At 42.7% G+C, this 10,144-nt stretch overlaps 1 protein-coding gene across 1 annotated transcript in view; it reads right to left on the bottom strand.

The window, feature by feature from the left end:
• Positions 1–10,144, bottom strand: part of SERINC5 (serine incorporator 5) — a 129,090-nt gene that overhangs the window by 11,269 nt on the left and 107,677 nt on the right. Inside the window, exon 8 of the mRNA XM_006143515.3 lies at positions 8,884–9,010. Within this exon, the coding sequence (XP_006143577.1) occupies positions 8,884–9,010 (127 nt within the window). The remainder of the gene's footprint in view (positions 1–8,883; positions 9,011–10,144) is intronic.

Raw genomic sequence — 10,144 nt, 5'->3', positions numbered from 1 at the left:
CACATGGCTGACCATGGTTTGAGTCCCAGACCTGGTGGCTTACTTTCTCATTTTCTCTCTCTCTCTTTCTGTGGTCAAATTAAAAAAATCATTTTAAAACAGCAGTCTATTTTAATATCCTACTTTATTCTAAAACTGGCTGGCTGATTCTATGGTTGATGTCATTTTTTTAAAATAATGATTTAGTTTAATATTGTTTATTATTATTGTTATCAACATTACTTAATTTGACCAGACACACACACACACACACACACACACACACACACACACAGAGAGAGAGAGAGAGAGAGAGAGAGAGGGAGAGAAAGAAGGAAAGCAAGAAAGCAATCGCCAAGTCCAGGACTTGAACCAAGATCGGCCATGTGGGAGTCCAGTGTCCTAACCCACACACCATCTGCTGGCCCTGTTGATGTCTATTTACATGGATTTCATCAGGTGCAAAGTTTGCATGTAGAGAAACGAGATGTATCTCAGTCCTGTACGCTGGTTTTTAGCACTGGATTTCTGCCTCTCTAGAAAAATTTATTGATTTTACCTTTGTCTTTCCCTCCTTTTACTAGTCTCATTTGAAAAAGATCAAAGGCAACGAGAGCCCAGAGACAAGGGCTTGAAAGACAAGGTCACAGTTATCATTGTGATGACAGCCTATGGCAGAACGAGGTCTTCTGTTTGGAAACTTAACACAGAGTAACTATCAGAGTAATAAAAAATGTACATATTTTTTAATGACTGCTGGAGACTGGGAAGGGTGGGATGCTGATTAACAAAAATAAAAACTGCAGATAGATAGGAGGAGCCATTTCTAGTGTTTGAAATACAGAGGGGAGAACATAGATGGCAACCACTTGCTGCGTATCTCAAAGTAACTAAAAGGGAGGGCTCTGCATGTCCCCAGCAGGTTTAAAGGCAAATGACCCAGGTGACAGGTATGCTCATTATCATGAATGAGTCACTACACACTGGGGGGAAACCCACTGTACAAGTCTGTATAAGTATTGTATGTCTGCCTTTATTTATTTATTCATTTTAATTTGACCAGAGAGGGGCACCGCAAGAGAGAGAAAGAGAGGGAGAAAGTGAGAGAGCAAGCCACCAGTTCTAGTACTCAAACCCCAGGTGGCCATGTGGGAGTCTAGCGCCCTTAACCACCACGCCACCTGTCGGCCCCTACAGATTATTTATTTATTTATTTACATTTGACCAGAGAGGGACACAGTGTGTGTGAGAGAGAGCGAGAGAGAGCGCACATGTACAAGTATGTTAATAAAAAAATTTTTTTAAATTCTTTCCAGTATCTTTGTGCATACTTAGAGATGAAAAATGCTACAAAATGTGGCTGAAGAGATTTTTAAAAAGAACATTTTCCAGAAAACACTTTAAACAAATAGAAATAATACAAAGTGTGGAGTTAACAGCTAACTTTATACATTCACTTAGTAAATATTTACTGAAGGCCTACTTGTGTGCTGGGTTCTGTCTTAAGCCCTGGGGGCTCATCAGAGAGAGGCGGCAATCCTGCCCTGATGGTGTTTCGAAGCCAGCCCGGAGCTGGCCAGGGGAGTGCTGCCACTTGAGAAGTGGGTCTGCTGGTGGACAGGTGGGAATTAACAGACTTGTCTCAACCCAGTCAACCCCATGAGACAGCACTGCCTTTCAGCTACTGTCATCCTCTTTCCCAAGGACAGAAGAGATCAGTGAGATACAGATAAACAAAACACCTTCCGGGGCCAGCAGACGTGGTGGTTAAGGCACAGGATTATCACATGGCTGACCACGGTTCAAATCCTGGACCTGGCAGCTTGCTTTCTCATTTTCTAAAATGCTTTCCCTCTCTATCTCTCTGGTGATCACATGTGCCCTATAGCAAATTTAAATAATAATAATTTAAAAAAAAAAAAGCAGCAAAAACAAAAAGCCTTCCTCACAAAGAGGTCCTCTGGGATCCAAGTACTTTGCTTCTTTTGTGGCTCATTGGAGCGCATTGGCTTCCCTCTCACTTCCTCTTTGACCTGAGGGATGCCAACCCAGCCTAGCTGTGCTCAGGCTTCCTGACTGAACCTGGTCAGAGGACTGATCCATGCACTGCCCAAAGGCCAAGCAATCATGAACACACACACCTGCTCTGCATACAGGGTGTCCTGGATTTAGTGCATATGAATTATGATTGAATATCATATATAGATTTCATGAGGAAAAATAATTTTAGTAGGAATCAATACATTAAACTGAACGATGAATATTAAGATTTAGCGTATTTCGTTTTATAACTTCTTTGGGCTATGATGGCTTCATAAAGACAAAGCTTTTGATTCTGGCACCTCTGCCACTTCACTTCCACCATGAGCAAGCACTAAAATGGGGAGGTTTTGTTTTTGCTACTAAAAATACCTATATTCAGTTCATCATCAGTGACATGTGACTTCTGTAAGTGCATTTACTATAAAATAAGGTCTCTATTTAGTCATAGCCTTTCCTCATAAAACACATTTGAAATTACCAAGAGAATGTAGTTTTCTACAGGCTCTTTAAACCTAGGACCTTTTGGGACCAGCAGGTGGTGGAAGGTGCTGGACTCTGATGTGGTGTTTGAGTCCTGGATCCAGTGGCTTGAAACTCACACCAAATGTATGTGTATGTGCTCAAAATCCCGAGAGGAGAATGGAGAAGGGATTGCAATGTAGCCGTCCCTGTAAAGGGTGATTTCTTGCTTTCTGTCTCTCCAGTAAGCTCACGCACCCTATAGCAAAAGTCTCGAATAAAAACAAAAACAAAAAACCTAGGACCTTTTTTTTTTTTTTCTTTCAAGAGAGTGAAGACAGAGAAAGACAAGCACCCTCTACAGGTTTTCATGCCACCATACTACCCCAAGCCTTCCTAGCTGGCCAGGATCCCAGACATGTACCAAGCACGTATAGGTCAATTGGACGAACAAACTCACAATTTTGTTTGGATCCTAGTTCCCTTTAGTACCACGTTACCACTGTGCCACAAGCTGGCCCAACCCTAGGAAAGTCTTCCTGTCTGCATTCAAGCTATTATAAAGACCATCTACCTGATCAGTATAACACAAATTGCTATAAAACAGTTTCTGGGTTATCCATCACCTTGTCTCCTTCAGGGCTGAGGGATGCGTGATCTGAACCCATGACTTCCTGTGTGATCTGAACCCATGACTTCCTGTGCGGTAGAGAGAAACTAACAGCATTTGGCGGAGACAATGCTTTATCGTACAGAAAACGTAAAACATGCCCTAGCAGGTTTACTGTCTGGTTCCCACGCCCCAGTACGTCAGCAATGCCCCATGGTCATTGTGACCACCTTCCCCCTCCCCCTGCCTGGGAACCACTGCAGCGCCCAGAGCCTCATCACACTGGCAGAATGATGCACAATGCAGTGTCCCTCTACACCTGTTTCGGTGGCTTCTGGAGCTAACCAAAGTGCCCCAGAATACAGAAATGTCTAAAGAACAAGCTCAGGCTTTCCTATTGGAGATCACGGATTCTGCCCCAGTGACAAACTGACAGGGCAGGCCCCTGACAGATCCAATGGCTACTCCCAGCCTTCACGTGATGAAGTTCAATCGTGTTCCCCCTGTGCTATACGATCAGTGACTCACAGTTCCCAGAGGAAGCCAGAGCCCTCTGTGAGCCAGGGGAAGACCTCACCATGTCCCCTGATATAGAACCATGAAGCTTTCTGGCTGAAAGTTAGGGAGTGGCAGGATTTCCAGAAGATGGAAACCACCACAAGTACTCTTATTTTTCCCTTATAGTGGCAGGCTCAGAACATACCAACATAATAAATACTCTTTTCCTTGACCCATCAGTTCTTCTCAATCCAAGTCAATCTTCTCTTCAATGCCATCACACTAACCTTTTTTTTTTTTTTTTTGAGAGGTTTTCGCTACAGGGCGCGTGCGCTCGCCAGACAGACAGAGAGAGACAGAGAGACAGAAAGCAAGAAATCATCCCCCAGAGGGGATGGTCATGCCGCAATCCCTTCTCCTCCATTCTCCTCTCGGGATCTTGGGCATGCACGCACACGCGCCCGGTGTGAGTTTTAAGCCACCGGGTCCGGGACGCGAACCGTGGTCGACTACGTGGGAATCCAGCGACATAGCCATTACGCTAACTGCTGGTTCCCATCACACTAACCTTTTATCTGCTTCCACGTGGTCTGCAGTATTGCAGTAAATATCTCATTTTGAACTAGAAAGTTGTCATTTATTAAATCCTCTTAGCTTTTCTAATTTCATATTCAAAAACATATTCCTTGAGCTTAAATGCTAGGAATTTTCTCCCTCTCTTTTTTTAAAAGTTTACTCATTTATGAGGCCAGCAGGTGGCATGGTGGTTAAGGCACAGGATCCCACATGGCTGACTCTGTGATTCAGTCCCAGACCCATTAGCTTGAGAAGTATTAACTTGAAAAACATGCTGGGTGTGTGTGCGTGTGTGCCCAAAATCCCTAAAAGAGAATGGAAGAGAAGGGACTGAGGCATGGCCATCCCCTTTAGGGGATGATTTCTCACTTTCCCTCTATCACTCTGTCCCTCTCTGGTGAGCTCACAGACCCTGCAGCCAAACTAAAAAGAAAAAAGAAAAGAAAAAGTTTATTAAAGTTTAAAGTTTATTTATTCATATATATATATATATATTTCTTCTGTGGAAGGGGAGGGACATAGGGAATCCTAACAGGGTTCCCATGTAGCACTATGTCCCTAGTGTTAGTCAACCCAGATCACAGGCACACACATGCTCAGGAATGTCCTGGGACAGGAACCCAGGACCCTTCCATGAAGATCCCGGGTACTACCAGTGTACCACCGCTTCACCCCAATAATTGACACTTTTTAAGCACAGCTAAAACTAAAATAGCCGGGGAACATGTCACAGCGCCAATGCCTCCTAATAATGTACCTGTGCAAGTCATCTGGCTTATCTACCTTGGAGAAGGATATAAGCCATTCCACAAAAAAGAGAGGGAGAGAGCGAAAGAGAGAGACCATCAGCCTGTCTCCCCAGACACTCCAGCAAAGGGGATTCAAGGAAAAGCTTCCTAAAATTGGGGGTAGAGTGCTATAGAAATTGGCTGCATGCCTCAGTCCCCTAATGTGTTCAAAGAGGGGACTGAACTTCATTGACTCTAGGATCCTGTCCCGCCTGATAGTTTGAAGGTGAAGCCAAGAGAATAGCAATTTTTATCAAAATCTAGAGACTGAGGAGAGAACTAAGGAATACTTGGTGGAGGCTGGACTCACTGCAGAAAGGGCCTGGGACTGAGGGTATACAGGAATGGACCTAGAGACAGAGCCATCAGGTCCTGCAAGCAGGCCAAGACGAGGGCTCGCAAGGGGTCCAAGCTATGACACCCCTTCACAGCAATCATTCCTGGGTGTACTGGAAAGGACTCTGCAGGAAAGATGTCCTCAGCGAGAACCAGGACAGAGAGAGCCCCTTCAGAAATAAGTGGGGTTTTATTTCCCCCTTTTTTTGGAGAGGTTTTTTCTATAGGGCATGTGCACTCACCAGAAAGACAGAGAGAGACAGAAAGTGAGAAATCACTCCCTGGGGGGATGGTCACGCCTCAATCCCTTCTCCTCCATTCTCCTCTCGAGATCTTGGGCACACACACACATGCGCGCCCGGCGTGAATTTAAGCCACCGGGTCCAGGACTCAAACTGCAGTCGACTACATGGGAGTCCAGCAACATAGCCATTACACTAGCTGCTGGTCCCAGAAATAAGTGTTTGGAAGTGGGGCAGGGTGACTCCAGAAAGGTGAAGGAGAGCTCATGGGCCTTTGAGCTAGCAATCGTAGCCTTGCGTTGAACATTGGTGATTTCTTCTCCCTTTAATCTACAGAAAAACCACAGCCTCTGGCTTCCTACAATTTCTATCAAGAATTCTAGATATCCCTGTTATCATGTCCAAATGGCAGTTCCCACCCACACAATGTGGGCTCTTTTTAAGATCCTTCAACCTTCCATTCCTCTGAGTCAGGAAAGAAAACAAACTCTGAGAGTCAAGATCTGAAAAACCCCTAATTGGGTAGACTCCCCTCCTGAGCAACATCCTCTTTATTCCCAGCCCTGAAAGCCTGAATTCACTTCCCTGTGAACTTAAGACAACTTGCTTCTATGGCGGACTCCTGCTGGAGTGGCAGCGGGTAATCACAGCAGACATCAATCATCCAGGCTCCCCGATGAGGCGCTTCCCTAACTCTGGGAGGCCCAGGCCCGCCCCAAGGAGTGTGTCTATGCCTGTGTGTCACAGAAGTGTCACACCGAGCCAATGGTGACGCTTCATCTCTGCTTGTGTGAGCACTGCTTTCACCTCCTCCTTCCACTGGGCACTACCGGTCTGCAGTCTAAGTACTAACATTCGGAAACAACGTCCGCTGTTGCCATTTACCCAGGTTTTAAGTGGTGGCTTTCAGCTCTGAAAACGGACTTCCTTAGGGAATATCAGACTAGCCCTTACCACCTCCACTATGGTGCTTTAATTCACAAAGAGACAATATTTTCTTTATCATTTCTCACACAAGGGCAGGTTCAACAAGATTCTAGAAATGGTATAATTCTGGTAGTGTGAAAATTACATGCTGGAAATAATTCCACATGCAGAGCACACAAAGTAGGAATTTTTCCACCTTTTTCACTGATGGATTTATAGCAAACACAAACTTTCTTCTATCTGAGGGGCCAATATTTTTCATGTGCTGGTAGGCATTCAGTAGCCCACAAAACCTACTTTACTCTGTTTAATACCTACATAGGTATTTTCCCCCCGATAATAAAAAATAGAAGAGTTCATGCTCTAATAGTACCTTTACTTCTTTTTTTCCTTATAATACAAAAATGAAAACAAAATACAAGGTCATAATAAAATAAATATATAAATATAAATATATGTATATATACACATAAATATATATACACATATGCATAAATATATACACACGTAAATACATATATATATATATACACACATATGCATTTTTCCATAGAAAAAATACTTCATGACCTTTCCGACAACCCAATATATGTCTATAAGTAAGTTTGTTTCTTATTTTTTTCCTTCATATATATATATATCCCTAATACCACCACAATTACAAGTTTGATTTATCAACTTTTAGGATTTTTTCTATATATGTAAACAGAACTACACTGCATGTTTTAAAAAAATGGAATAATTCTATGTATATAGTTTAATAACCTACTCTCTCCTCACTTTATTTACAAACATTTTCCATGAAAATATAAAAAAATATCTGAATGACAAATCATTAAATCAACCTATGATGCTGCCGTTTCTCCACAAAGCCCAATAACAGACTCAGGAAGGAAAAGCTTACTCCAGATAGGAAGAGCTAAGAATCAGGATTCCAAACCTTAGCAGCTTTGTGGTTTTACTGAAAATGTTCACTGTTCACTGACTCGGATCTGAATCACATCTACTGCCTTATGTTGTCACTCAGCGAATATTTTATAGAAAATAATAAAAATGAAAAAGTCATGACACAGTTGGCAGCAAATTGAACTGCAGTGCTGGAGGCCAATGGCCAACCATGGGTTCAGATCCCTAAACTGACATGGAAACACGAGATCCCAGCAACTCAAGAGCAACCCTGTTGGGGATGCTTCGCTTTGCTCACTCTCTCTCTCAAATGCATACACGTGCTCTCTACCATGAATAAAAGAGTCAGAAAGGGGCCAGCAGGTGATTAAAGGCATTGGACTCCCACATGGCCAGTCATGGTTTATGTCTCAGACCTGGTGGCTTCCTTTCTCACTTTCCCTCTCTTCCCCTCTCTTTCTTTCTCTCTGGTCAAATTAGAAAATAATAATAAACAAAGTTAAAATAAAGTAATTCTTTAAAAAAAAGTGAGAAAGTAGTCAGCATGATCCCTTCTGCTGCAACAGAGAGCCTCTGTAACTATACCATAGACAAACCGAGGATCAGTGTTATTCGACCATCATCCTAACCACCACTGCAACATGACCAAGCATTGCGTGAACTGATGCATAACTCTGAGCAAATATCAGTGCTCCCTTGCCCTCCAAAAATGTTCTGGCAGCTAATATTCAACCTCCCTACCCCGCAAGATAGAGTCTCACTACACTGAGGTCCTCTTGCCTCGGCCCCCTTGAGTTACTGGGGTTACAGGCACACACCACTGCACCCAGCCTTTAGGATCTACCAGTAATTGAACTCAAGCCTCCCATGCAGTCCCAGCCTGCAGGATCCTAACAGCACACATCATTGCAGCTGGGCCAAATATTCAACCACCTTTTTTATAAAAAAAAAAGAATAATTTTATTTAGTATTTTTTTAAAAAGGAATTATTTATTTATTATCATTATTCTTCAATTTTGACCAGAGAGAGAGAGAGAGAAAGAGCAACCCGGGACTTCAACCTTGGTCGGCCATGTAGGAGTCCAGCAACATTACCATTACACTGTCAGCTGGTCCCTGTTATTGTTATTTTTTTAATTTGGCCAGTGAGAGAGAGAGGAAAAGTGAGAAAACAAGCGGCCAGATCCAGGACTCGAATTGCAGTTAGCCATGTGGGAGTCTAGCACCTTAACCACCACGCCCCCTCCAAGTCTCTTCAACCACCTTTTAAAGGGATTATGCAATGATGTTACAACATGCTATCTACTTATTGTATTTATCCCAGATGACCTCAAGGAAGAGCAATGAAGTTCAAACGCCCAGAGTTCATGCTCTAACAGTACCTTAACTGCTGGCTATTTCCTCCTTTCTCACAGGGTATTTATTTTGCTGTCTCAAGCTGCTACACTTGTTTAATTCCTTTTCTGATCATTTTAAAGTCTGCAAAACTGGCCTCAAGTAACTCGTAAGACTTACTTACCATGAATATAAGATGCATCCAAACAGGAGCACAGTACCCAGTCCGGTAACCAAGTTTTCATCTCTATACAGGTCTTGACCAAAGTCGGGAATACAGATGGTAACATTCTTCCTATGTTCATCTAGAACTTGTAAAGAAACATTAAAGTAATTAGAAAATTCGACTGGGCATTCATATTGGGAAAATTCGGATAGCTCTGGTGTATCTCCTTAGAGCAGTGACTACTTATCACAGGAAACTTCCACTCTATAGTCCAATTTGACTCAGATTCGATTTTTTTTAATTATTAAATTTTATTTATTCATTTATTTTAATTTGACCAGAGAGAGACACAGAGAGAGAGAGAGAGAGAAAGGGACAAAGGAAGCCGCCGAGTCTGGCTCAAATCGTGGTCAGCCATGTGGGAGTGTCTAGTGCCTTAGTCACCATGCCACCTACTGGTCCCTAGATTTTTTTTAAAGAATTAATTTTTGTATAATTCCATTTGCTATCATTACTTTTTTTTTTTTTTTTAATTTGACCAGACAGAAACAGACAGAGAGAAAGATAGGGAAAGCAAGAAAGCAAGCTGCCAGCTCTGGGACTCAAACCATGGTTAGCCATGTGGGAATCCAGCACCTTCAACCACCACACCATCTACCAGCCCCTGATTAGATTTTTTTTTTTTTAATTAAAGAGAGATTTTTGTTATAGGGTACGTGTACTGCAGGAGAGACAGAGACAGAAAAAGACTCATCCCCTGTGGGGATGAGGTGCCACAATCACTTCTCCTCCTCTTGAGATTTTGGGCAGGCACACACACACACATCCAACGTTTCAAGCTTCTGGGTCCAAAACTCGAACCACGGTTAGCCATGTGGGAGTCCAGTGATGTAACCATTATGCCAACAGCTGGTCCCCAGATGATATTTTTACTATTTCAAAACATCAGCACACACTTGGAATAAGGGCCTGAAATTCCAGCTTAAGGGTCCTTAAGAATTCAACAGATCTAGGACTTCATCATAAGAATCTTATACTTTCTCAGTACTGTTAGAGCAATAGTAAAAAAGGGGCCAGCAGGTGGCATGGTGGTTAAAGGCGCTGGACTTCCACATGGCTGACGACAGACAGTTCAAGTCCCAGAACTTGTGGCTTGCTTTCTTTCCTTCCCATTCTCCCTCCTCCTCTTTTTTCGTCTCTCTCTGGTGAGTGTGCGCTATAGCAACTTAAAATAAATTAATTAATTTAATTAAATTAATAATCTTTAAAACAAATTAGA

This window comes from Tupaia chinensis, unplaced genomic scaffold (genome assembly GCF_000334495.1).
Source record: "Tupaia chinensis unplaced genomic scaffold, TupChi_1.0 Scaffold000099_1, whole genome shotgun sequence".
NCBI lineage: Eukaryota > Metazoa > Chordata > Mammalia > Scandentia > Tupaiidae > Tupaia > Tupaia belangeri.
This window is presented reverse-complemented; position numbering and strand designations above follow the sequence as displayed.